At 41.1% G+C, this 24,146-nt stretch overlaps 1 protein-coding gene across 1 annotated transcript in view; it reads right to left on the bottom strand.

The window, feature by feature from the left end:
- slit1b (slit homolog 1b (Drosophila)) overlaps positions 1-24,146 on the bottom strand; it is a 110,619-nt gene that overhangs the window by 24,922 nt on the left and 61,551 nt on the right. Inside the window, exons 11-26 of the mRNA XM_050045353.1 lie at positions 22,142-22,213; positions 21,557-21,628; positions 19,552-19,695; positions 19,284-19,447; positions 17,166-17,189; positions 16,492-16,636; positions 14,974-15,048; positions 12,858-13,001; positions 11,547-11,690; positions 11,294-11,460; positions 10,986-11,124; positions 9,025-9,093; positions 5,867-5,938; positions 3,489-3,560; positions 3,181-3,252; positions 1,148-1,311 (exon numbers count right to left, since the gene is read on the bottom strand). Coding sequence (XP_049901310.1) covers positions 1,148-1,311; positions 3,181-3,252; positions 3,489-3,560; positions 5,867-5,938; positions 9,025-9,093; positions 10,986-11,124; positions 11,294-11,460; positions 11,547-11,690; positions 12,858-13,001; positions 14,974-15,048; positions 16,492-16,636; positions 17,166-17,189; positions 19,284-19,447; positions 19,552-19,695; positions 21,557-21,628; positions 22,142-22,213 — 1,739 coding nt within the window. The remainder of the gene's footprint in view (positions 1-1,147; positions 1,312-3,180; positions 3,253-3,488; positions 3,561-5,866; positions 5,939-9,024; positions 9,094-10,985; positions 11,125-11,293; positions 11,461-11,546; positions 11,691-12,857; positions 13,002-14,973; positions 15,049-16,491; positions 16,637-17,165; positions 17,190-19,283; positions 19,448-19,551; positions 19,696-21,556; positions 21,629-22,141; positions 22,214-24,146) is intronic.

The following is a 24,146-nucleotide window of genomic DNA, read 5'->3' as shown; positions in this document are numbered from 1 at the left end:
GCTGATAAATAACGAGAATTAATTGTCAGTACAGAAATGACAAATATTTGCTTGAGAAAATTTAGAAACAATGTCACCATTGTGTAGTTTGTTTGCATTTTTTCAGCTGCAAAACTTTCCGCTCAGTTGTTGTTTGTCACATTTCTTTACTGACTAAATTTAAGGACTACCTATCAAGACATTTGTTTTATCTTAAAAAAGAATATCGTCCAATATGCTTTCAGACTATGAAATGTTGATGTAATTATCAGCCTCAAAAATAATCTAAAAAAGTAGAAGCCACAAGTTGTTCTGGACAGCAAATGTAAATGACCAAATCTACCTGAGAGCAGTCTAACAAATCATTTATTTAAAACAATCTAATTCAGCCAGGTAAATCAGGCTCTCTTATCTGTGCGTTTATTGTCTTCATTTCAGTGTAGCCATAGTTCACTTACGTCCAAATGAATGACGATATCATGTCAGCTTCGCCCCCGCTCTGACCTTGCACACATAACAAGCATTGCGCATGATGTTCTTAGTGACTGCACTCTTAAAATAGAGGCCTGTGTATCTACAAGAAAATTAGAATTCAGCTCACACAGCGACAGTAATCTCAAGGAATGTGTGTCTTTGGCAAAATTTGTCTCTCATTAAGGCAACTTTTCTTCTTTAGAGATTTACCTCACAGTTAAATACAGTGTGCACTGAGGTGTCTTCGGCTGTGACAGGTGTGTAGGAGTGAAAGCAGCCAACTCCTGATGAAGGTCACACGGACTAAAAGGCTCCCTTTCATTAATCTATTCATCTATCTATCTCCTCATCTATTAGGAAGCAGCAGTGTGTGGGTGTTTGTTCTCTTAGCTTGTTTTACAAATTAAACGACAGGATCACACAGGGTTTAAATCGCCAATTATCTTTGTTTTCAGCTCAAATCACTTAAAGAACACAGATGATGTTGGCATCATGTGAATGGGTTTACATGTCAGGTCACTTTGATTAAGAAAGCACTTTTAATAAACAAATAAATATCTTTACCGACACCAAAGAATACAAAAATGATCTAAACAAGTGTGAGACATGAAGCTAGTGCAGGATTTTTCTTTCATGTGCAGTTAGTGAGTGTGAGTGTGTGTTCTTATGTTAGGGTGGCTTCCTGCCAGCTTACCCAGACACTGAAACTTGTCGGCGGGAGTGGTGAGCAACAGCTTGCCCTCCATGCCGCGGGGTCCGGCACAGCGGGCGATACCGGGCTCCTTATAGCCGCTCTTCACCCAGTCAGACAGCCAGAGCAGACGGCAGTCACAGTACAGAGGGTTGGCTCCAATCGCTCTGATAGAAGGAAATAAACAAAGAGTCAGCTCTCTGACAGCGCCAAGGCTTCCTGGTGTAGAGAGAAAGGAAAAGGGAAAGGAAGGAAAAATGGTAGGAAGGATGAGGAGGTGAGAAGTGTATTAATTATAGAGGCTGGGAAACAGAAACCAGAGGGAGACGGAAAGAAAGAAAAGTAAAATGAAGAAAGAAAATAAAGAAGAAAGAGAGAAAGGGCAGGACAAAAGGACAGAATGGTGCAAAATAAATAGTAAGGGGGAGATGGAGAGGGAGAGAGGAAATGATATAATGGGAGAAAGAGGGAAAGGAGAAAAGTAAAAGAAGAGATGAGAAAGACGGGATGGTTGGAAAGAGGAAATGTAGGAAAGGCAGATAAAGAAATGGTAGGAGAAAGTAAAGGGAAAGAAAATGATAAATTAAAAAGGTAAAGATGCTGGGGAAAGAAAGGAAATGAAATAAAAAGGAGGAGAAAATGAAGCTGGGTTAAAAAAAAAGAAAGAAAGAAAGAAAGAAAGAAAATTCAACACATCAACAAATCTGCACTAATTTTTAAAGCCACATGGTGGAGCTCTCAGTCCTCACAGCTCGGTTCAGCTACAGACAGTGACACACACACACACACACACACACACACACACACACACACACGATCATGGAGCTAATAATGTTCATTTACACCAGGACAATTGATTCATTTGATAAGATTATCAGAGTAACGTAGGATCAAATATCAGTCATCATGTAATGCTCACACACACACACACACACACACACACACAGAACAAGGTCATATGAGAGAATATTCAGTTCTTCTTGATCGATTTATCTCCGTCAGGAACAAGTGATGAGGATGAAAACACCCACACGTGATGTCATGTTACCACATCTGGATCACCTCCAGTCACACTGGACCTCTGAGTGTAAATGCTAAAACAATGGGAAACCTGTGAAACTCCCGTCCAGTCTATCGCTGACAGACATGTCATCCATGTTGTTCTGTCACAGGACGTAGTGACTTAAAGCCACAGTGAGTAAGAAGTTTAAATATTACTTGTAATTTGTTAAGCTATGGGTGGAGAAAAAGTCAGCCAGCTGCTGGGATAATAAGGCCTTCCTGTCAGAAAGCCCAAAGTAAACTTAACTACACCTAACCAATTACAAATATTTTAAATTATTATATGCTAGTTTATATATTTAAGAGCCAAGGAAAACAGAGAGGAGCGGCAAAAAAACATCAAAAGTCCAAAAAACAGTCCATCTTTGCACCAGAATTAGTTCCACGAGATTATTTTACAGTCTGACTCATTATCCTGACTGGCAGGATTTGATTTCAGAATTGATTTCACGCATCAGAAGACAAAAATAAAAATACTCCCTCCCTCCTCCTGCCCTCAATCACTTCTTCTCCTCCTCCCTTTCTTATTCCTCTTCATCTTCAACCTGCCCTCCAACATCCATCTACCCCTCCTCCCTCCACACTTACTGTAGACTCACATGGGTCATGCTCGACTGAGGATGATTATATTGTATATGCAGACGCACACACACACGCACACACACGGCTCAGATCAATAGACCCATGGGAAACGATGGATCTCTCACTCCAGCTAATTCAATCCACCAAGCAGCCACTTGAAACCACTCACTCTCCGAGAACTGGACTCCATCTGACTGGAGCTATAAAGGCAGGGGGAGGAACACACACACACACACACACACACACACACACACACACACACGCACACGCACACGCACACACACAGACCTCATTCTGTCAGTGAGGGCAGACCCTGCTGTCCGTTACACTCAGCTGCTGCTGTCATTACTCATGTACATGTGTACGTACTACATGTATATTTGAGTGCTTACAGGTGAGACAGAGAGGCCACGTCGCTGAAGATGCCCTGCTGCAGCTCGGAGATGTCGTTGCCATGGAGAGAGCTGAAAGACGGACACAGCGGAGAGTAAAAAACGGTCAAACTGAACAACCCAGAGACCACAATGGCTCCGAGAGGCAGCAACAGGGGAATATTTAAAGACCAAAAACAGATGATGGCTCGAATAAAGCGAGGGGACGACAGTGATGTGGTCTGGTCAGTGACTAGTATAGTGTTTGTGAGTGTGTGTGTGTGTGTGTGTGTGTGTGTGTGTGTGTGTGTGTGTGTGTGTTTGCTCACAGCAGTCTCAGGGAGCGCAGGCCACCCAGTGCCAGAGGAGGGATACAGCGTAGAGAGTTGTAACTGAGGATCCTGCAGGGGGAGAAACAACATAACAATGACAGTTTGACCTCTAAGATACAGTCGGTATTAACACACTGTGCTGCTACTACTGCAACTGCATACAATTGTCACTGCTTGTGCTCAAGCGGCAACTTTAGGGGCTGAAAAATGAAGCAAACATGGAAGTGCTGAAGAGTTCAAAAACAGTGCAGTTTGTTGAACGCCCACTTGAGGCTGGCTCCATTAAGGGGGATTTATACTTGTGCAGCAGACCCTACACTGTAGCCTACACAGGTGGCTAACGCCATTGTGATTCCACCTCACAAGGTTCACTGACAATACTGTCTTGTACTTTATACGTTTGTGTGTCACTCCCCACAGACCTCCGTGTTAAAATGGCAAACTTAACTGCAGAAATAAACATGTTAACAGCCTGGTACAAAAAACAGTTTTGCTCTCTATAAGTAACTTCACTCGTCAAGATGGCCACAGCCAAAATGCCAAAGTTGGGGCTTTAAAGGGCCAGTTTGTAGGATGAAGGGGATATATTTGCAGAAATGGAATATTATATAAAAAGTATGTTTTCTTTAGTTTATAATTACCTGAAAATAAGAATCCCTGTGTTTTTGTTACCTTAAGCCGCATTTCCACCAAACACTTTCAGTATGGTGCCTTTAGAACCAAAAGTAACCCTTTATACATGGCACTTAGACCCTTGTCTTCCACCACAGTGAAAACGGAAGAAAAAAAAGTACTGAACTGAACTGTATCGAACTGTACGGCTTGGTGGAAACACGGCTTTAGAACGAGTTGATTATATACCTACATGGTCCTCGTCTACTGGCATCACCACGTTGCACGGCCATGTTTCTACAATAGCCCAGAAAGGACAAATAAAAATAAAACTCCAGATTTACTGACCAAAGTATGTCCTACTCTGCTACGATAGGTGGAGATATGCCCCCTTTCAGCTTGTTAGTATTGGACCTTTTTCTGGTTGACCTATTACGTCACAGACCAAACAATCGACAAACAAGTTAGCTATGGTTAGCTCACGGCAAACCAGTACCATAGTGGACAACTTTACAGCTCTGTACATTTCGTCTGTCCAGAAATGCACAGCTCTGGATGTAGAGTTCACCATGTTGTTACCGGGTATTTAATGCTATTCGACTTGCAGGTCAAAGCGCTGGGTGGAAACTGTGGAGCATGCTCAGAGCGCCTCGGCCAGTTTAGGTCTGATTGACTGTATACATGCAGGAGGAATTCAGCTCACAATAACTAGGTGTGTTAGTCCGACTTTGAGAAATTTGATTTAGCACAATTTCAGTCAGACCAACATGTTTTCATGTATTTTTAAAGTCCGGTTTTAGCCAAACTAACACAATAAATCGATTTTCATCATATACTGGTATACCTAACTGTACTTTGACTTAATGTTAGTAAGTGTGGCCAAAAGAATTCACAATAGCTATATTGCAATATTTTTAGAAAAAATTAAATTTTAAAAAGAAATAAAAATGCTATGTTACAGTTATCATCAGTTCCAGTGTATTGCGACACTCTACACATGCACATTATTTATTCTATCCTGTTTAAATTACAGTTTATTCATTTGTGTCACAACTGCACACCTAAATATCTTTTCTACTTCTGTGTTTCTTCTTCCTCTTTTGTTTTTTTACATTTTGTTGTAGCATTGATGGAGGGAGCATGAGAATAAAGAAGTTCATTGCCAAAGAATGTTCCCCTGTAATTGCTGTGCATATGATAAATGTAGACGTTAACTCTGGATCTAAGCCCGCTTTATCATAATTTACATCTTGAATTACCTCAATAAAGTGTGATTTATTTTATGGTTTTTGGTCTAACATATACATACCTCTCCTTATGTCAAGGTTCACAGAGAAAGGAAACTGCCCGAAGATTAATTTTGTAATCATTTTTTAAACATGAAGTAAAAGGTTATATCGTAAGTGCAGGATTTAAAGTTGAAAAATGCATTATGTTTCCTCTCTAACTGACTAAATTAAAGTCAAATTCATGTCTATGATGATTAAATTTCTGTAATGAACAAGGTTATGACCCTTGACCTCTGACTGCTATGAATCCCTGTATGTGTCAAAAGAACTGATGAAACTCTTGTCAAAGGTAAATCATTTAAAATGTCTGCTGCCTTCATGTGTTGTTATGATTTCAATTAAAACTCATCTAAATCTGGTAAATTTAGCTTTTTCTGTCTTCAGAACATCAATTAAGGGTAAAAGTCTCCTTTAATATTTGATAAAGGACATTTGTAGGTGTCTGTGTGTGTGTGTGTGTGTGTGTGGACTCACAGAGTGGTGAGCTGGCTCATGTTGGAGAAGGAGTCATCGGAGAGGGAGCTGATTTTATTGTTGCTCAGATCTCTGCAAAGGCAAAGATCATATTATATCAATACACACACACGATACACTGCAAGGGTACCATTAGATACCCAAACCAAACAGGCACACACACACACATACACACACACTAAGATCTCTCTCCATAACATAAACACTCTCACACAGACACACACATTCTCCCCATCAGTACATCTTAAAATACTGTTTAACACTGAATTGAGTTGATCACATGACGAAGTTTACCTGTATGTCTGTTTGTGATAGATAAATAAATAAATAAATAAACACATGGAGCTTTTTGGTATAAACTGGACTTCGCTCCACACATTTAACTACACAGTCCACAGCTCCCCCTGCTGGATATGTTCATCAATACAGTGACCATGAGGTTTGTCTGCACATGCAGCTCTTTTGCATCCAGTATACTTCAATCATGCCAAAATTTGAGATTAATAATAAAAAATGAAGCTGTAACTATGAGGTTGAAGTGCTGAAGCTCGTGTTTTAATTCCAGGACAGTGTTTCCCAGAGGTCTGAAATATACTTGTAGTGCTGGTGCAAAGAGCCGGTATTACCTGCAGGCTCAAAAACAGTTGACTACATGTAACAAAAACAAGTACGTGTGACCTTAAACACAATATTTTGGTTTACTGAATTTTAAGGTTTTAAGGACAAAATAGACCCAACACCAAAACCATTGCTGCAGAGAGTGAGCCAGTGTTGTGTCAAAAACTGTTTCCCAGTGATATGTGTTTCCCTCGTCCTAAATCCAAACCAACCACAGAGGGTGGGACTATGGGAAGCATCACTATAAAAGGAGGGAAACAGACTTCGACACAACACCAACCCTCCAGCACGCTTCCGTCTCCGCCACGGCAGCAGACCAACAGGTACAAAAGGGGTGGAGTGAGGGGAGGTTGTCCACTGGTTAATCACCTACAGATGGTGTAGTTCTCTTGGACAGTGGCTCGCCATATACAGGGTTCCCACACATTTTAACCAATGAGTTTTCAAAACTTTTCTGTCATATTTTACCTAATGTCCATGATTTTATTGAAGTAGTTTAAAACAGGTAAGCAGATTACTGGGTATGGAAATGGAAATGTATCATATTTGTCATTTGAAAGGCATATTTAAGCCATTATTAAGCATGCATTTCCCAGGCATTTGTGAATAAGCAAACTGCTAGCTCTTGCTATTTAAATAATTAATTATGGACTGGATGGCTAGTGACTTTCTTCAATTGAATGCAGCCAAAACTGAAGTATTAATTGTTGCCCCTGACATCTCAGCTTCTTAAGTGGCCAGCTGCTTAGAGTCCCTTACTACATACAGTATGTGTGCACCAGTTTGAGAAACCTTGGGGTCATATTTGACCAGGCCATGCTTCTTGATGAGCACATCCAAACTATAACTCACTCCTGCCTTTTCCACCTCAAAAACATTTCCAAACTCAGATCCATAGTATCTCATTCCGAGCTAGAAATGATCATCCATGCTCTTGTTTCCTCACGTCTTGACTACTGCAATTCTCTCTTCACCTGTCTCAACAAAACTTTATTAGACCACCTCCAATTAGTCCAGAACGCTGCCGCTAGGTTTCTGTCTAGATTTCACAGATTCAGTCATATCACTCCTGTTTTGGCGTCCTTGCACTGGCTTCCTGCTAATTTCAGGATTCAATACAAAATTCTAACTATCACTTAGAGAGCCCTCCATGGTCATGCCCCTGCATACTTGGTAGATCTTGTGTCTTATCACTGTCCTGTGAGGTCACTGCAGTCTGCTGACCGCCTTATACTTGCTGTCCCTCATACAAAATTAAAAACTAAAGGTGATAGAGCCTTTGAGTCCATTGCTCCTAAATGGTGGAATGCACTTCCATATGAGCTTAGAGCTCCTCTTCTGTGGATATTTTTAAAAGGCAGTTAAAAACACATCTGTTTAGGCGTGAGTTTCAGCAATATTCTATTGTATTGTCTGTATTTCGTTAGATTTGTTTGTTTTGTTTTGTAATTAGTTTTATGTATTTGCTATGTTTTGTTTTTTGATTATACTATATGCTGATATTTGATTGTATTTTTTGTTTCTTAACCATGTGGAGTCCTCTCTGTGAGAAGTGCTATATAAATAAAATTGACTTACTTACTAACGTTACTTGCTCATTAGACACTCCCGTAATTAACTAGCTGCATACACCAACATGTATCATGTGATACCAGTGGCATTTCAACAGTCACGCAACACTTTACATTTTAAATCAGTAATACAGGGAACATTTTTCACAGAACTTTAGACATGTTTTCCAAAACATCTTGTTAATGTCAAACCGTTTTCAGGCCTTTTTTTTAATTTCATAACTTTTCCAGGAATTAAATGACAGTGGGAACCCTGCAGATATTTTTACCTCGGCGGCCAGTCAAGTAAAGTCTCTGCGTGGGAAACCCTGCAGGGTGTTCACATCCAAATCAGGTGTGCTTTGTAGGAACTGTAGCTTCCCCCCCAGTTTTAGGAGACTAAAATGTTAGGAAACATTTTGAAAAAGTTAAATAAAGATGTTATATTTATATTTTCTTGTACCGACTTACGTCTTTGACCCTCAAACATCAGCAGACTCACAGTCATGTGTATTATATAGCCAGCTTCACCTACTGTATTGCTTGTTTTTGGGGCTTTTACCTTCAGTCTGATTTCTAGCAGATGAACGTCTGACATATATCATATGGATAGAGGTCATTTAATAAGCGGGGCAATGGTATGACTGTAGGAGCTTTCTAACATGAGTTATGAGTCTTACACTCCTCACTGTTAAAGCTAAAAGTCAGCACTTATACCCCGTAATCTTTGCTTCACTTCAAATCCAGTGCGCAAGAGTAGATACACAACAATAAAAATGTGTCAGCATAAGCGCCCTGTACCACAGTAAAATAACTCCTTTGCTAAATGCGGATGTGTTCATAGAGACGGTGGAGCAGAAAGGTGTAATTAGAATTACTGCTCACAGTGTCAGTGGTTATAATAGAGTGTCAGTAGAGTGACTGCAGATGTGGCTGTTAGTGGAGTGCGAGGTTTTGTGTGAATGGAGTGTTTAGTCGAGTGGCTCTTACACAAGCTGCAGGTATTTGAAAGTGGCTAACTCCTTAGGAACACTGGTGAACTGGTTACCATCCAGATACCTGAGAGGACAAGAGAGGGAGAGAAAGAGGCAGTTATTGTGCTGTGCTGCTAAATAATAATTCACATCCTCCATTCAGGAAATTCTGAGGTCATTTCACACATTATCATGTCTTTACAAGCTCAAGAGGTTTGTGATTGAATGATATTAAATCAGCATGTAACACTTAATGACAAGTGCCTGGTTACTGCAGAAAAATAATCAGAGCATTGAAAGATGCGTTTTTCAAACATAATTTAAATCTATCCGTCAGTATTACACTGCGGACGAGCTACCTTAGAAACCTATAATTACAACCTTTCATCAGAGAAGATAAACATGGCTGATAAGATCATTACATCTTTTACTCTACCTAATTACGCTGCCTTACAACGTATCTTATGTACGGCTTTATGTCAGCGTCTCTTAAAAAAAAAAACATCTCAGGGATTATCTTTTAGCATTTTAATGGATTTAACACGTGTGACAGTTTTTCTTTTCTTTCTTGATGATGATGTAGAAACTGTGGTTATTCTTAGGGTTGATTTTATGGACTGTCTTTTGGCTCTACACAGGAACAGCGTTGGTGCTGTTAACACACTGCATTTGTGTGTAACCCAAGTAATGTAACGCGTTAGGGGCCTGGCACACCAAGCCGATATTTGGCTCGAGCATCTGATGCCCTAGATTTTGCATTGTGTACTGCACTGTTGGTACTATTCGGCCCTGGTCGACTGTTTTTTGGCTGATTCTGCATGTTGAATCAGTGGGAGAAATCCCTCTGATTGGCAGTTCAGCTCAGCGCACGAGAAGAGAAACAGAAGTGAGGAAAGAAAACAAATGACTAAGGTCCAGAGGGAGAGGGAGAGGGAGATCAAAACAACATTACATATTAGGTAAGATATTTTTTCAGCAGCGGGTTGTGTTGTTAATGTGCTAACTGGCTAACTAGTGTTTTGAGCCCGTCCTGTTGGTCTTCTGGTTTCCCTTTTTGACTGATGCATACAAACTATCACGTCTGCTATAATAGAGAGTTGTTTCCTCTCACGCAGACGCAGCACCTACATGCTAGTTGACCGCTGGCTGTAGACTTTGCAGCATGTTCAGTTCAACTTCATGGTCAAGACACGGCGACGTGAGGCGAGGCAACAATTGACCTTCATCGCCACTAGTCCTTGATGTTGGTTTCCTCTGTCTTGGTCTTTACTGTCCCTAAATTCAGTAATCACATTACAGTTACTAATCAAACAATTATGTTGTTACTTAAGTTCTTCAATTAACTGCATAATGGACGGATAAGAAAAATGTATCATGAAATACGCAGACAGCAGTAACGCTATCCAGTGCACCGCGAAGAAGCTCCGCAGCCTGGGCAGTCTGGGCAGTCTGTGCTGACTCTGAATCCGCAGCCTGGGCAGTCTGGGCAGTCTGTGCTGACTCTGAAGAGGAACAGGTCGTCTGACAAACAATATGAGAGGTTCCTTCTCATGATGTGTAACCACTGCTTTAGTGATAAACACGTCAGATAAGCTGGACCAGTGTGCTATAAAGCCGTGGTTTGGTGAGCAAGCAAGCTATGGATGTATTATTTTGAGACAATTATCTGTACATCTGTGCTCAGCAACATTAGGAAGGGTAACCTCTTTTATATTGTTTAATCTATACTTTTATTTTGAGACAGTTATGACCTAATGCAGTGCTGTCTTTCTCCTGATCCTTGTTTTGTGGGGAGTAACTAAGTTAAGTAATACATTGCTTCTCTAAGCAACGACCCCAATGCTACACAGGAGAGCCAAGCAGTGGGCAAATAGGATTTAAAGAAGCAGTGGACTTTAGTCCCTGACAGTAACAGCACTGAAGATGATGTGGAAGGAATTTAAGTCAAAAATGCTGCGTTTGTTCTTTCAGACTCACAGTTCAGTGACGTTGCGGGGGAGTCCTCTGGGCAGAGCCTGCAGGTGTTTGTTGCTGCAGCGGACCACTGTGTCCATACAGGTACACTGGCTGGGACACTGAGGCCCCGGGGCACAGCTGCTGTCCTCCAGAACAGAGCCTGGACAGATGGCAGACAGTGAGGTGGGGGCACAGTAATAAAATGTTGATGTCAAGAGGAGATATTTTATATAATGTGGCTGTAAGGTATCATATCGCTGCTGTCCTGCACTTTGATCACATTCCTGTCACAGTATATTCCTGTTTATATCAGAGTGTGTGTATCTTACCATCCTCACAGCGGAAGTCAGGTACAGCAACGTCCTGCAGGGGGATCTCTCGGAGGAAGGCAGGACCCTGGCAGCGAGGATTCCCCGTCACGATTCGTCGGCTCCGAAGCCACGCACCAAACCAGGACAGACGGCAGTCACAGTTAAAAGGATTTGCCAGAAGATTCCTGATGGACAGAGGAGATTTAGAGTAGGAGGCAAAGAGGGTAACAACGAGACAACCGAGATCCATGTTTGTGTGTGTGTCACTAACAGTGTGGAAAGGTTGGGCAGGGTGTCGAAGGCTCCAGGCAGGATGGTGCTCAGCTGGTTGTCGTAGAGGGAGAGCAGCCTGACGTTGCTCAGACCTGTGAAGCTGCCGTTATGGATGCAGCTGATCTTGTTGTTCCTCAGCATCCTACACACATACGCACAAAAAAATACACACACATTCGGATTTTATTCTTATAAAACTGAACTGTTGGAGTGCTTCCACTGCAAAGAATTTCATAGGCTGTTAGACGAGGGGATCAATACTAACTTGACTGATGAATCTGGTCATGTCGTGCAATTTTAGGTCCTTGGTAGGTCGACTTTTAGAGGTACTTCTTATAGTTTATTTTCTTCTATCATCTTATATTTCTTATATTATGTCCAGTCTACTGTTTCATTGTTTTTTCTGTGTTGTTGTGTTGTCATAGACTGTATAAAAGAACTGGATGTAGCCACCCTGGCACCACCAACTGGTTTGTGGACTACTGTTTTGAAGCCTCAGGTTTGACATCTTGGCCCTCATCATCTTGGTTTTTTGATGCCAAAAGTGACAATATTTGGATGAGAGGATGGAGCTGTCCTGATTGACAGGTCGCCGTGGTAGCGATTTGACTCAAGCTACCCTGCTTTATCGTCTATTTTACTCTCAACAGGACCATCATTTATAAAGTGAACATCATGCTGCATTAAAGAAGACTTGAAACGAGCAATTGAGACCATAAACGTGTCAGGAAAATGTTTCAGTGAGTAGGAGGCCATATTTAAATGGACTGCCTTGCTGTGAGAATGCGCTCTGATTGGTGTGTGACTGATTGGAAGCAATGATCCAATCAGCTGGGGCGTATGACTTCTGTCCTGCATGAATTAACACAAAGCCTAATTTACTGAGGTAATAAATCAAATGAGAAGTAGGGTCCTTCTCTCACAGACTTCTGTACATCAGACTTTTTTAAGCAACCAGTGGAGTCGCCCCCTGCTGGCCATTAGAAAGAATGCAGGTTTAAAGCGCTTCTGCACTGGCTTCATGTCTCGTCAGGGATTTATGCAGTCTACATTTATTGACCATGGTCTGCTTTTGTACACAACATGGTCCCAGTCAAATGTGTACTTGTATACTGATAAACATGACATGAGTACTGTCTGTCACTCAGGACTTATGCATCTCATTAAACCACAATTTTTATCTTTTTACTTTGTCTCTGTGTGTTGACATCTGTCTAAGGTCTTTAGAGGTCTAATTGGGCAACATACTTTACTCTCTACAATGTTTAATGATGATGAATATTAGAGGAAGAGTGTGAAGTGAACTCACAGCATGCGCAGTCCCTCCATGCCTTTAAACATGCTCCCTCTCACAGACTCCAGGTGATTGGCTGTCAGGTGAAGCTCCACCACCGAGGACGCACCTTCAAACGCCCCGTCTTCAATCTCTGAGATCTTGTTGTTGCTTAAGTTACTGGAAAGAGGGAAGGCAAAATGTTTTCTACAGTCTCAGGTTTTCACACACTGTTTTATTATCACGAGCACCACTCTTACAGATTCAAGACAATGCACTCAATGTGACTAGATCAATCAATTAGTGAAATAAAGGCTGCTGAAGCAAGCTGTCTGCTCATGTGGTGGAAGTCAACCTGGTTAATTATCAGCATTCAACATTTTGGGATATTTGTTTTCCAGTGATTTAATAATCAGCCTTACCTTTTTCCATGTATGTTTTCCAAGTAAACCACTATAAATGAAGTAGTGTACTCAGTTCACTTCATAAAATTCACATTACAGAGTTTGGTCAGAACCTCTTATCCCTCTTAGAGCTGGGGTAGGCTGTTTTATTTTGGCGTCTTTGGGCAAAAATCCCACAATAAACTTTGAGTATATTGTAATTCAAGTGGCCTGAGAGAAAATTAGACTTCTGCACCTCCTCTTGGCTCTGTTTTTGGGCTTTAGAAACTCTAGGCTGTGACCAGAGTCTATGGTCAACCACAGGTCATTTCAGAGAGAAAATGTTCCTATTGGCTGTTCTACAAATGACGATGCACATGCACATCCCAGGTCGTTAAAGCCCTATTCGATGGCAGAGTGTGCTGCATAATAAGTTGCTATTCAAGTCCTGGCAACAACTGCCTACATTGTAAAGCAACTCAAAAAAGAACAACGGACTTATCAAAAACATAAGCCCCTTTTACACTGCCAGATCTTCCGCGAATGTTGGGCCATTTTGCTGGCAAGCTGCGAGCGTTTACACACACAGAGCCGGATTGGCGAGTTGATCGGAGGTGCCCAATTTTCCGCCTCGTAGGGTAGTCATATTGGTGGAACCCTTTTAGTTTTAAAAGACCGAGGCGGCCTTCTGCAACAGGAGGGGCTGTTGATGACTTGTGGGAGGAGCTGTTGATGACGCCGCACATGTGACCCACTGGCGGTGGATAAACAGGAAACAGCTGATAGCAGGAATTAGCGAGCAGCTAGTAGCAAGAGGGAAACACAAACCTGACAGACACTGTAAAGATGAGCAACTGGGGAGACAAGGAATTGCGCAGCCTCCTTGCCCTCGCAAACGAAGTGGCCATTAACCGTCAGATGACGGGGACGGTGAAGCATGGGCCAACTTACGAGAGAATTGCCGAAGGACTGACCAGCTGCAGCTTCCCTCCATGTCACTGGTTATGTTTATGCACGTTTTTTTACTTGCTCACGCCCCCCATTGCCCTGAAAAAGGCACATTCTGTATCAGCAAAAGTAGGTAGGTGGCATTTTGCCGCACTCCCCAATTTTGTTTTTATACTACGAATGCTAAAAGAAGACTGATTGGGCTTTCCTGCAAATGTGCACAATTCCTGTTTAAAAAGGGCTTTAGCCTAAAAGAAAGTTTGACAATAAACAAAATAAAACGTGTGTCAATATCGGCAAAGTGTTTCAGAGATAGAGAGAAGATGATGCTAATAGTTTAGCCTTCAGCTAACCAGAGCGAAAGACTTACGGCTGCAGCCTGAAGTTCATGTTCATGTTGCTAACGTTGAATCAAAGTGTGTTCTCAGACTCATTCACTGCCGCTACAGACCGTCTAACCAGCAGGAGAACAGCGAACAGCCCTGAAGACAGATCCCCAGTCAGCATCTGTAGCAACTCAACCTCAGCCAGAGCCAAGGATCCAGGCTACTCGGGCATCCTGACTCTGTTGCTGATGTAAGGGAAACACTGGGTTACTGTATGAAGCGTGTGCATATGGCCCTACTTGTCTGGTGGGTGGGGCTTAGGACAGAAGGCGGGAGAGATGAGCTGCAAGAGGAGGGTGTATTTTTGCCCCTTTCAGGAAAGTGCATACCCCAGCTTTAAGGTGATAATAAAGGCCACACAATGAGATCTCCTGGAAGACTGTTTTGATGATTGAATGGATATTCGTCATTGTTAAGGTTTTCTGAGTGACCTACATTTTCTTGAGCTGCGACAGGCCCTTGAAGGCTCCGGTGGCCTCCAGCACGGAGAGGTCGTTGTTGTTGAGACGCCTGGGACGGTCACAGAGAGCGGACATGAAGAGGACAGGGCGAAAACATCATTAGCAGAAGAGTCGGTTTGGAATGTGTGTGTTTGAGTGTGCATCCATGCAGTATGAGTCCATACAAGACATGTCAACACGGATATCCATAAAGTGCTTGTGTGTGCGCTCATATGTCTGAGTAATGTATGTACATGCATAGAAGTGTAATCATGAGGAGGTCTTGCAGAGTATGGCTTTAACACTGAGGTTCCCACAGGAGCTGGCTGTGCGAAAATGCACGCACTTTGAATAAAAGCATCCCCTGAATAGAATATGGCACACTGTAACTGTGAATACTGGAGCCAGACTGATATATGAGCAAGGCCGATAGCTTCAGCTGATACTGGCTAACCTCAGATATACTGGTATTGGTGCTGAAACACTTACAAGAAGGAAAATTTGATAATCAACTCATTGTTTAAATCATATATCAAGCATGTGTGTTGTTTTTCTTTCTTTCGTTGATGTATTTCAGGAAATCTTTTAAACCGTGTGTCCTGTTTATCTGTCTTTTGCTTTTCCTAACACCTTGGCCAAGTGACTACAGATTAAAAATAGCCTCTTGGATAACTTGGCATTTTTATACTGTGTGTTGCGTGTTAATTTACAATGTCCCTTCTGAAATAAAATAAACTGACACCAAAACTGAAGTAAAATCAACAGTCATTTACAGGTCACATCTTCTCAAAAGTAGGGATTTCCTGCTTTTCTTTGTATTGTGTCATTGTAAATTTCATATTTTGGACTGTTAGTCAGAACAAGCAGCTATTTAAAGATGTCCTCTTGGGCTCATGCATCTGCTGACACACTGAGACACAGATTCACACACCTCATGACATTACTATGTATTTCAAATTCTCTTTTGTTACACATAAATTGGTGCACCTTTCAGTTTAAGACGGTGTCTCTCATGGCTTGTGAGCCGGGTCATGACAAGTGTACGTAAGCAGATAAGGAAAAAAACTGCAATGCGTTTAAGTGCTTCAATAAAGGATTTACAAACACTATTTTTATGTACATTTCACCCTTACACTTTTTGATCTGTTTATTCTTTTGTACAAACTTAATTACGATTGAAGGTAAGAGTTTAAACTTTAGTGTTACTTTCATCTTTGGTAATAAAGTTTTTGTTCAACTGTAAAATACCCTGCCTCTTATGAATCTTCATCACAACTGCTTAATAAACAAATTTAAGAAATGTTTTCCTGAAATGTCTTGTTTATTTTCAGTATTCATGGAAAAGAAACAACAAAGTCGATGTTTTAGTCTCAACGATACTGTCTGCTAAACAGCTATCTGATTTTTATCATTTTTAAACATTGGTACCGGTATCAGCCTCAAACTTCCAGTGTCAGCAGGACTCTAATTATAGACTGTGCATGTGTTCTGTGCAGGTGTTTGAGTGTCTCACAGCTCTTCGGTGGAGGACGGCAGGTGTTCAGGGAACTTGGTGAGGCGGAGGTTGGAGCAGTCGACCACGTTTGCTTCACAGCGACACTTTGCAGGACACACAGGCTTACTGTTGCACTCATAGCTCAGACGCCTGTCCTCAGTACCTGGGCATACAGACACAGACACAGAGGGAGGACAGAAAAAAAGGACTCAGGAGAGATTCAACATACCTTTCACAACAACATTAAGACATGCAGTTGGAGAATTAAGTTTTATATATGTTATATATATATGTTTTTAACAATGCATCTGATCAGTCTAAACTAACCACTGAGTGGATGACGTTAAGCAGCATTAGAAAATATAACTCATATTTTGCGGTTATCTTTTATTAGTCTGTGTCAGTCAGTCTGGAAACTGGTTGGAAAACTTTAGTTATAACTTGAACTAGAATTACCTGGACGAAACTAAACCAGACAGCCACAAGTTCTTGTCCTTGAGCAAGGCATTTAATGTCCTTGTTGATCTAGAAGACTACAGATTTCTAAGCCATTAGTTACTGCCCCAGTGCATATTATTGTTATTAAATTCTGTCAAGCTGCTTGGGTGAAATTCATTTGTTCTCTGAAATGAGATCAGGCACATACAGTGTAGGCTTGACAGCCCAGCACATACACACACAAACATAATCACCTGGGATGTGGTACTGCTCCTTGGCTGTCATGAAAAAGAAAGAGAAACAAAACCATGTCAGTCAAAAGGTTTGAAAGCTGCAAAGAGACACACACACACACACACACACACACACACACAGACACTCCTGGAGGAGGTCTTGTGTAAAACTGAGCGCAGTAAAATTTAACATTTTTAAACATGAAAGAAGGCGTGAAACGATCCGTCTCCAGATTGATGTTTTGCTGTTTTATGGAAGCGATGTGTCAGCCTGCGTGCAGCCTTCCAGGCCTGGCAGCGAGACTAAAGTGGCGTGGAACAGTTTATGTGGTGATCAGAGAGCCTGCCATGGTCTCACTGGCCAGGGGCTGGCTCCACGCACTGGCACGGTGTGGGTGAAGGAAATGGCCGGGAGCTTTTAGTCACAGGCGTTCAGTTACAGTTGGTCAGATTAACTCGCTTCATTCTCATCTTGTTGTTACCCACGCTGCCACACTTTATAACTAATAATAATTAGTTTAGTATAGTAATAGTATAATAATACTTTGTAAACACTACTTTTTTCTTTCAGTTTTTTGTGCCTGACACGTCACACACACTGTCCCTTTCATCAGTGCAGCTGGGTCTCAATGTTTTACTAAACTAGCTGTTTAACACAATTTCATATTTGTTTTGTCATTTTTGAGAGAAACTTTGTATTTCTCTAACATAACATAAAGAAGCTCTACGTGTTTATTCTAAAAGTCACTGATTCTTTGCTGCCATTGTGCCGTCCGAGGCTGCACTTTATTTCACAGGTATTAAAGTCTAAAATCTGCCAGTGAACCCTAGAGGCCGCAATGATTCCTTCACCCCACAACTCAAGGTTATTATGCAAAATAAACAACTTACAGATTATGTTTCTGTTCTTAGGAAACAAACAGTACACATTATTATTATTGTAAAGCTACGCAAAACAAATTTGCAATGCAAATTTTTGAGATGCGAGAGAAAAAACTTTTTCCACAGATCGTCTCCCTCCAGTGGTTCTGATGCTTCCATGTTGTGAGGTTCCAGGCATCACTATATATTGTTTTGCTTCATTCATTCTCTGAAACCACTTATTCTCTTGATGGTCACAGGGGGCTGGAGCCTATGCCAGCTGACGTTGGGCGAGAGGCAGGGTTCACCCTGGACAGGTGCAGACTATCATAGGGCTGACACATAGAAACAGACAACCATTCATGCTCCCATTACACCTAAAGGCACCAATTAACCTGCATGTCTTTGGACTGTGGGAGGAAGCTGGAGCACCTGGAGGAAACCCACATGCTGCCACACTGCATCACGTGGCGCCGATTTGTTTGTTATTGTTTTACTTATTTCTTTTATTTTCATTGTGTATATCTAAAGGCAACAGTACAAAATATTTAAAGTAAAAATGGTAGGTGCCATAAGCTGAGGCTTCAACCGACAACTTTTCGGTCAGCAAAACGTGCTTTGGTTTGTCATAGCTTCAAAAATAAGAACTTATTACTGTTATCGAATTATTTTTCTTGTGTGTTTTTGAGTTGTAAATGAGTAAAATAAATCTGTTCGATTTCATCATAGTCAGAAACAACATGCGCTTGTAGTTGGAGCACCATGGATATGAGTTTGAGTCAGAGTCTAATAGCAGTTCTCTCCAGCTGCAACAATCTTGTGTTTAGTGACTTTGACTCAACTGCTTTATGATGTTTTGTATCAAAGAAAAGAGACAACAAGTCTTGTTGGTTCAATTTTTTGTGCACAAAGCTTTTTGCAACAGTGTGGATTTTGTACTGTGAACAGAGAAGTGACTGTGTGTGTCATGAGCTAATATATATGCTAACAGGCCATGTTTATAAAAAGACTTTTGGAGGATAATAATTTGCATTTCTTCACACAGAGTGTGTTTACACTTGAGTTGAGGGAGGCTTTGCTGTGGCTCATCATCTTACAGTCAGAAACCCAGACTGTCACTACATGTCTCAATTCACACTCCTGTCTTTTTTCTTTTTTCTTCTTATCTCCCATACACACCCACCCATCCACCCACAAACACATACACACATACACACACCCACACACACACACGTACACACACATTTACACACACACAAATATCACACAGGCACTGACCGGAGCAGCGGAACTTGCTGCTCTTGATCTGTGCGATGCGCTTGTTGGCGAGGCGGCGAGGGCTGGCGCAGCGCGCTCCGCTGGTCTCTATGGGGTTTGAACGCAGGAAGTCGGCCAGCCACTTCACATTACAGTCACACACGAAGGGGTTCTGGGCCAGGTGGCTGATGGGAAATCACAGGGGGCGAGACATCAGTCAGATCAGACTGAATGGAGTGGAACAGAACAGAACTTAAAATAGCTTGTGTGTGTGTGTTTGTTTTCTCACAGTGTCTGGATGCTGTGCAGTGAGCTGAAGGTGCCTTTTGCCAGACTCTGGATTTTGTTATCATACAGCGACAGCAGAGCCAAGTTCTCCAGATCTTTGAACACTGACGCTCTGATGCAGTGGATCTTGTTGGCATTCAGCAACCTGACAAACAAAAGAGAACATCAGCATTATCAGGGTTCCTACAGCTTATGGCGTGTTAGATTTAAGACTTTTTTAATGTCACTCAGGATGAAATGCAAGACCAGAAAAAACATGATCCTACATCCATTACTTAGGGATGGGACAATTTTGCCCAAATGTTTATTTTAACATAAAACATGACTTGTTTGTCGTGTGGTGGAGACGAGAACAGAACTGAGAGATACCTCACGTTTGTTGCTAAGTTATCTTGGCGATTTTGTGTTTCTCAACACAAAGCCTGTCTGCCTGCACATATACACACAGTGACAAGGCTTACTGTTAGCATTACACGCCTAACATTACCCATCTGTTAATGATAACAGGTTTAAGGACATAGTCAAGCTCTTTCGGTGTGGGTGGGAGTTTGTTGGGACTGTTAAACGGCACAGTGTTGGATGTTAGCCGCTGCTGCTGTGTTAGCTCGTGCAGAAGGAGAGTGGCTTGGAGACAGTCCGTCAGCGCTGCGTCTAACCTGCATAACGTTAACGGCAGCAACAGAAAGTTTGCTAATTTTTCTCATGTTAACTTGGGATTTATGGTGTAATAGACTAACTGAAGCCCGGTTGTTCAATAAATGAATTTCAAATTGCACTTCTTTCTGTTGTTGGCCAGTGACATCCCTTTTCTTATGTTACACTTTATTGGTGAGTACTCTATAATAATTTTATGTGAACACATGAATACAGAAGTCACTTAACATGCCCATCCCTAATTTGAATACCAATGAAGGCTTTATTTTTTAGATGTTTTAAGATTTTTTTTTTTTTTTAATGATGCAGAACAACCACTGCTCAACTCCACTGGCTTGGTCTTGGCAAGGTGCTGGAAACATCAGTAAGTCTGGACTAGTAGAGAAAGATTTCCACACACTTACATCTATGCAGTGTTTTACTTTATGTAGACTGAAAGCTCAACAATAAAGTGAAACAAGTGTGTGGAAATCTTTTTCTACCAGTTTAGACTTTTTTTAATGACTAAGTCTAAGTCTGTCAGCACTACATCTAACCTGTATAACGCTGACGGCAGCGACAGAAAGTTTGCTAATTTTTCTCATGTAAATTTCAAATTTATGGTGTAATAGGCAAATTGAAGCCTTTTAATAATAATTACTCCATAATAATCTAATATGAGCACTTGAATACAGAATTTACTTAAAATGCCCATCCCTAATTTTATACTAATTAAGGCCTCATTTTTAGATTAATGTTTTAAAACTTTTTTGGATCCACAGGAACTTTGATAATGAACTCGATGACATATCACAAGCCTGGTTTTTGTTAAAAGATTTAAATCCGGAAAAAAAATCAACTTAAATATGACCAGATTCTGATCAATCAACAGTCTGTTTAGTTGCTGACATAAAGCAGTTTTTCAGAAAACTCCCAAACCTTGTCAACAGCTTCCTGCTGTACAGTACATGGCTGTCTGCCAGAATGATTTTTAAATCTATTATTCTGAGAAAATACATTCAGAAACTTTCAAATTCTTCACAGTAGTTTGAATTTCTGCAGCTGTGTCATGAAGCTCTTTCATCCTAACACAATCATTACAACTGTAGCTTCAGCATGTGGAATGCATTGTGTGGTGCATAAGAAGATGGCGGTGTTATCAAAAAAGTAACATCATAGCGTGTTATGAGAAACAGATTTACATCAGCTTGACTTGGCAAAAAACTACACGAGGAGACATTACTTTCCGTCCAGCGATCCAACAAATTATGGGCACTCTCAGGCCGTTTGACACCTGAAATTCATTTGCGTAAAACACAGTTGGTGTAAATGTCAGCTCAGACAAATATATGCATGTTGTGGTTTGGACTTACAGCAGCTCCAGAGAGGCCAGGCCATCAAACACTCCGCCGGGCAGCTCGGTGATCTTATTACCATACAGAACTCTGCACACAAAGATGGTTTTGTTTTTTCTTATGAATTCATACATATTCAGTCAGTGTGTTACCACTTACTACCATGTTTTATCATCAATTTGCATCATCATAAACAACGGAAGACTTTTATTCCATTGGTAAAACGTTTAGATGGCTTCACACTCCAAAGCAGCCCAAACAAAAACACATTCACACACAGCCACAACAGAATACATTAATGCCAGACACATACAGCACAGGCATACGTACACACACTTACATATATACACATAGACCCACAGGCCACCCGCTGTGATTATGTGTAAGTCCTGATGTTTCAGAAAGAATCTCTGTTTACAGAGAGCAGGCGCCACTTTTGAATTATTCATACTGACAGACACACAAACACACGCATGCGGTGCAGACATATGGAGGTATAGACAGGCATAATACAGACATATGTAAACACATATTGGTAGAGGCACTCTCATAACACTTCAACAGTTTATTCACACACACCGTGACACTGTGTGTGTTACTCACAGGGAGTTGAGAGCTCGGAGGCCATGGAAAGCATCAGGAGCGATCTCAGATATCTGGTTGTTACTCAGGTCTCTGGGAATGAAACAGGTAACACACACACACACACACACACACACACACACAGACTTTAGTCACAGCAGCCAAAAAAACAGTCCGCTTCATCTTTGTTTTGATGTGAAAGTAGAGACTGTTGTCGCATCTCACTGTAACCCATCACAGCAGGGATCTTTGTCATCCTTGATTGCAACTTCACCTTAAATAAACAAATTAAATCAGTTGTTCTTTCTTGTTTATATCAGCTCAGGAACATGTCAAAGATTAGATCATTACAAAAACTCTGGAAACCATTATTCATGAATTCATTATTTCCTGTCGAAAGAATCTCTTTCCTGTTTTGTTTAAAATTCTGCTGCCGGGGTTTTGACTTGAACTACAAAATAATCCTTGTATGCCAAGACTGGCTTCCCTTTGCTTTTAGAATTAATCTTAAAGAGTTATCAACAACTTTTACTGAGTTGTGAACACCTTATATTCCTCCTTGCTCCATATTATCTGCTGATACTTTACTGCTAGTTGTTCCAATTTGGAGATTTGGTCACAAGACTCTGGACTCCTACAGTCTGAAACTTCCTGCCTGTGGACATCAAGGCAACGAGAGCAGAATTCTCTTTTAAATAACTCACTTTTTCAGCTTTTAAGTGAGTATTTTATTTCTTTACTAAATATATTATTTTCCTAACTTGCTTATAACTGGTTGTTTTCATCTCTGTGTTTGTGATTATTTTATTATTTGAAATGTATTTACTTCAATCTAAATGTTTTAGAGCTTTGTTTAAACCTGTGTGCGTTGTTGTAAGTGTCATAATAAATAAAGTGAAATATTATTGAGGGATTAAAGGAATACATCACAAACAAAGTGATTATTTGTTTATCAATTACTTGTATTACCTTGAATTTATAAAAAAAACCAATCTATTTCTGGCACACCTCCACAGTGAACAGACAGTCCAAAAAAATTGCATGAATTGTAGACGTGGACCATGTTCAACAAGAGCAGAACTTTATCAAAAACATTTGTTGACTAAATCTATCCTTCCATCCATTTTCACCTGCTTATCCAGGGTCAGGTCATGGGGGCAGCCGGCTGAGCAAAGTACTCAAGACGTCCCTCTCCCCAGCAACACTTTCCAGTTGGTCCTGGGGAATCATGAGGCATTCCCAGGCCAGATGAGATATATAATCCTTACAGCATGTTCTATGTCTGCCTTAAAGCCTCCTACCAGTTGGACGTGCCCAGAAAACCTCTGACCAGAGGTGCTAAGGAGGCATCCGAATCAGATGCGCGAACCATCTCAACTGACCACTTTTGATGTGAAAGAGCAGGAGCTCTACTCTGAGCTAAAACATTCCAATTCAAAACACACTAGTACAAACAGTGTCGTGCATGGTTGAGTAGTGGGCCTGTGTACCCGCATGCGTTTGTACTCTGCTCAGAAGGAGTTCAAATGCACGCGGGTGCTCAGGCGCCCTCAGGGCGTGCTACTCGTAGGCGGAAGTGTTTTGAATAGTAATGTTTTAGCAAAAATGCATGTGTTTGGGAAGTACTGAGCACACGATCAGATAAATGAGACTTGGATTATAAAGCAAGAGTTGTTTGTAAATGTAAATTGTAAATCATTTTGATACAGTTTTGTTGTTGTGAAACATGGCCCTTAAAGGGAAATTTCGGTTTATTTCAACCTGTCTCCTATCGTCCTAAATTTGTTTCAAGTGACTAGTGACATAAAAAGAATAGTTAGCATGTTAGCCTAGATACAGCCGGGGCGCATAGTAGCGTCAGACCTGTTAAAACGTAAGTGAACGGGCAACCTTCAAGTGCAAAGTTAGTCCACTAAACAAGCTTTTTTTCCACAAAGACCGCCTCATATTGTTAGGATAAATGTCAGAGAACATATAGAAAACGACATGTAAACGTGTTGTCTTACCTTACCGGTGTGCTGCCATG

The sequence above is a fragment of the Epinephelus moara genome, chromosome 5 (assembly GCF_006386435.1).
Source record: "Epinephelus moara isolate mb chromosome 5, YSFRI_EMoa_1.0, whole genome shotgun sequence".
Classification (NCBI taxonomy): Eukaryota; Metazoa; Chordata; class Actinopteri; order Perciformes; family Serranidae; genus Epinephelus; species Epinephelus moara.
This window is presented reverse-complemented; position numbering and strand designations above follow the sequence as displayed.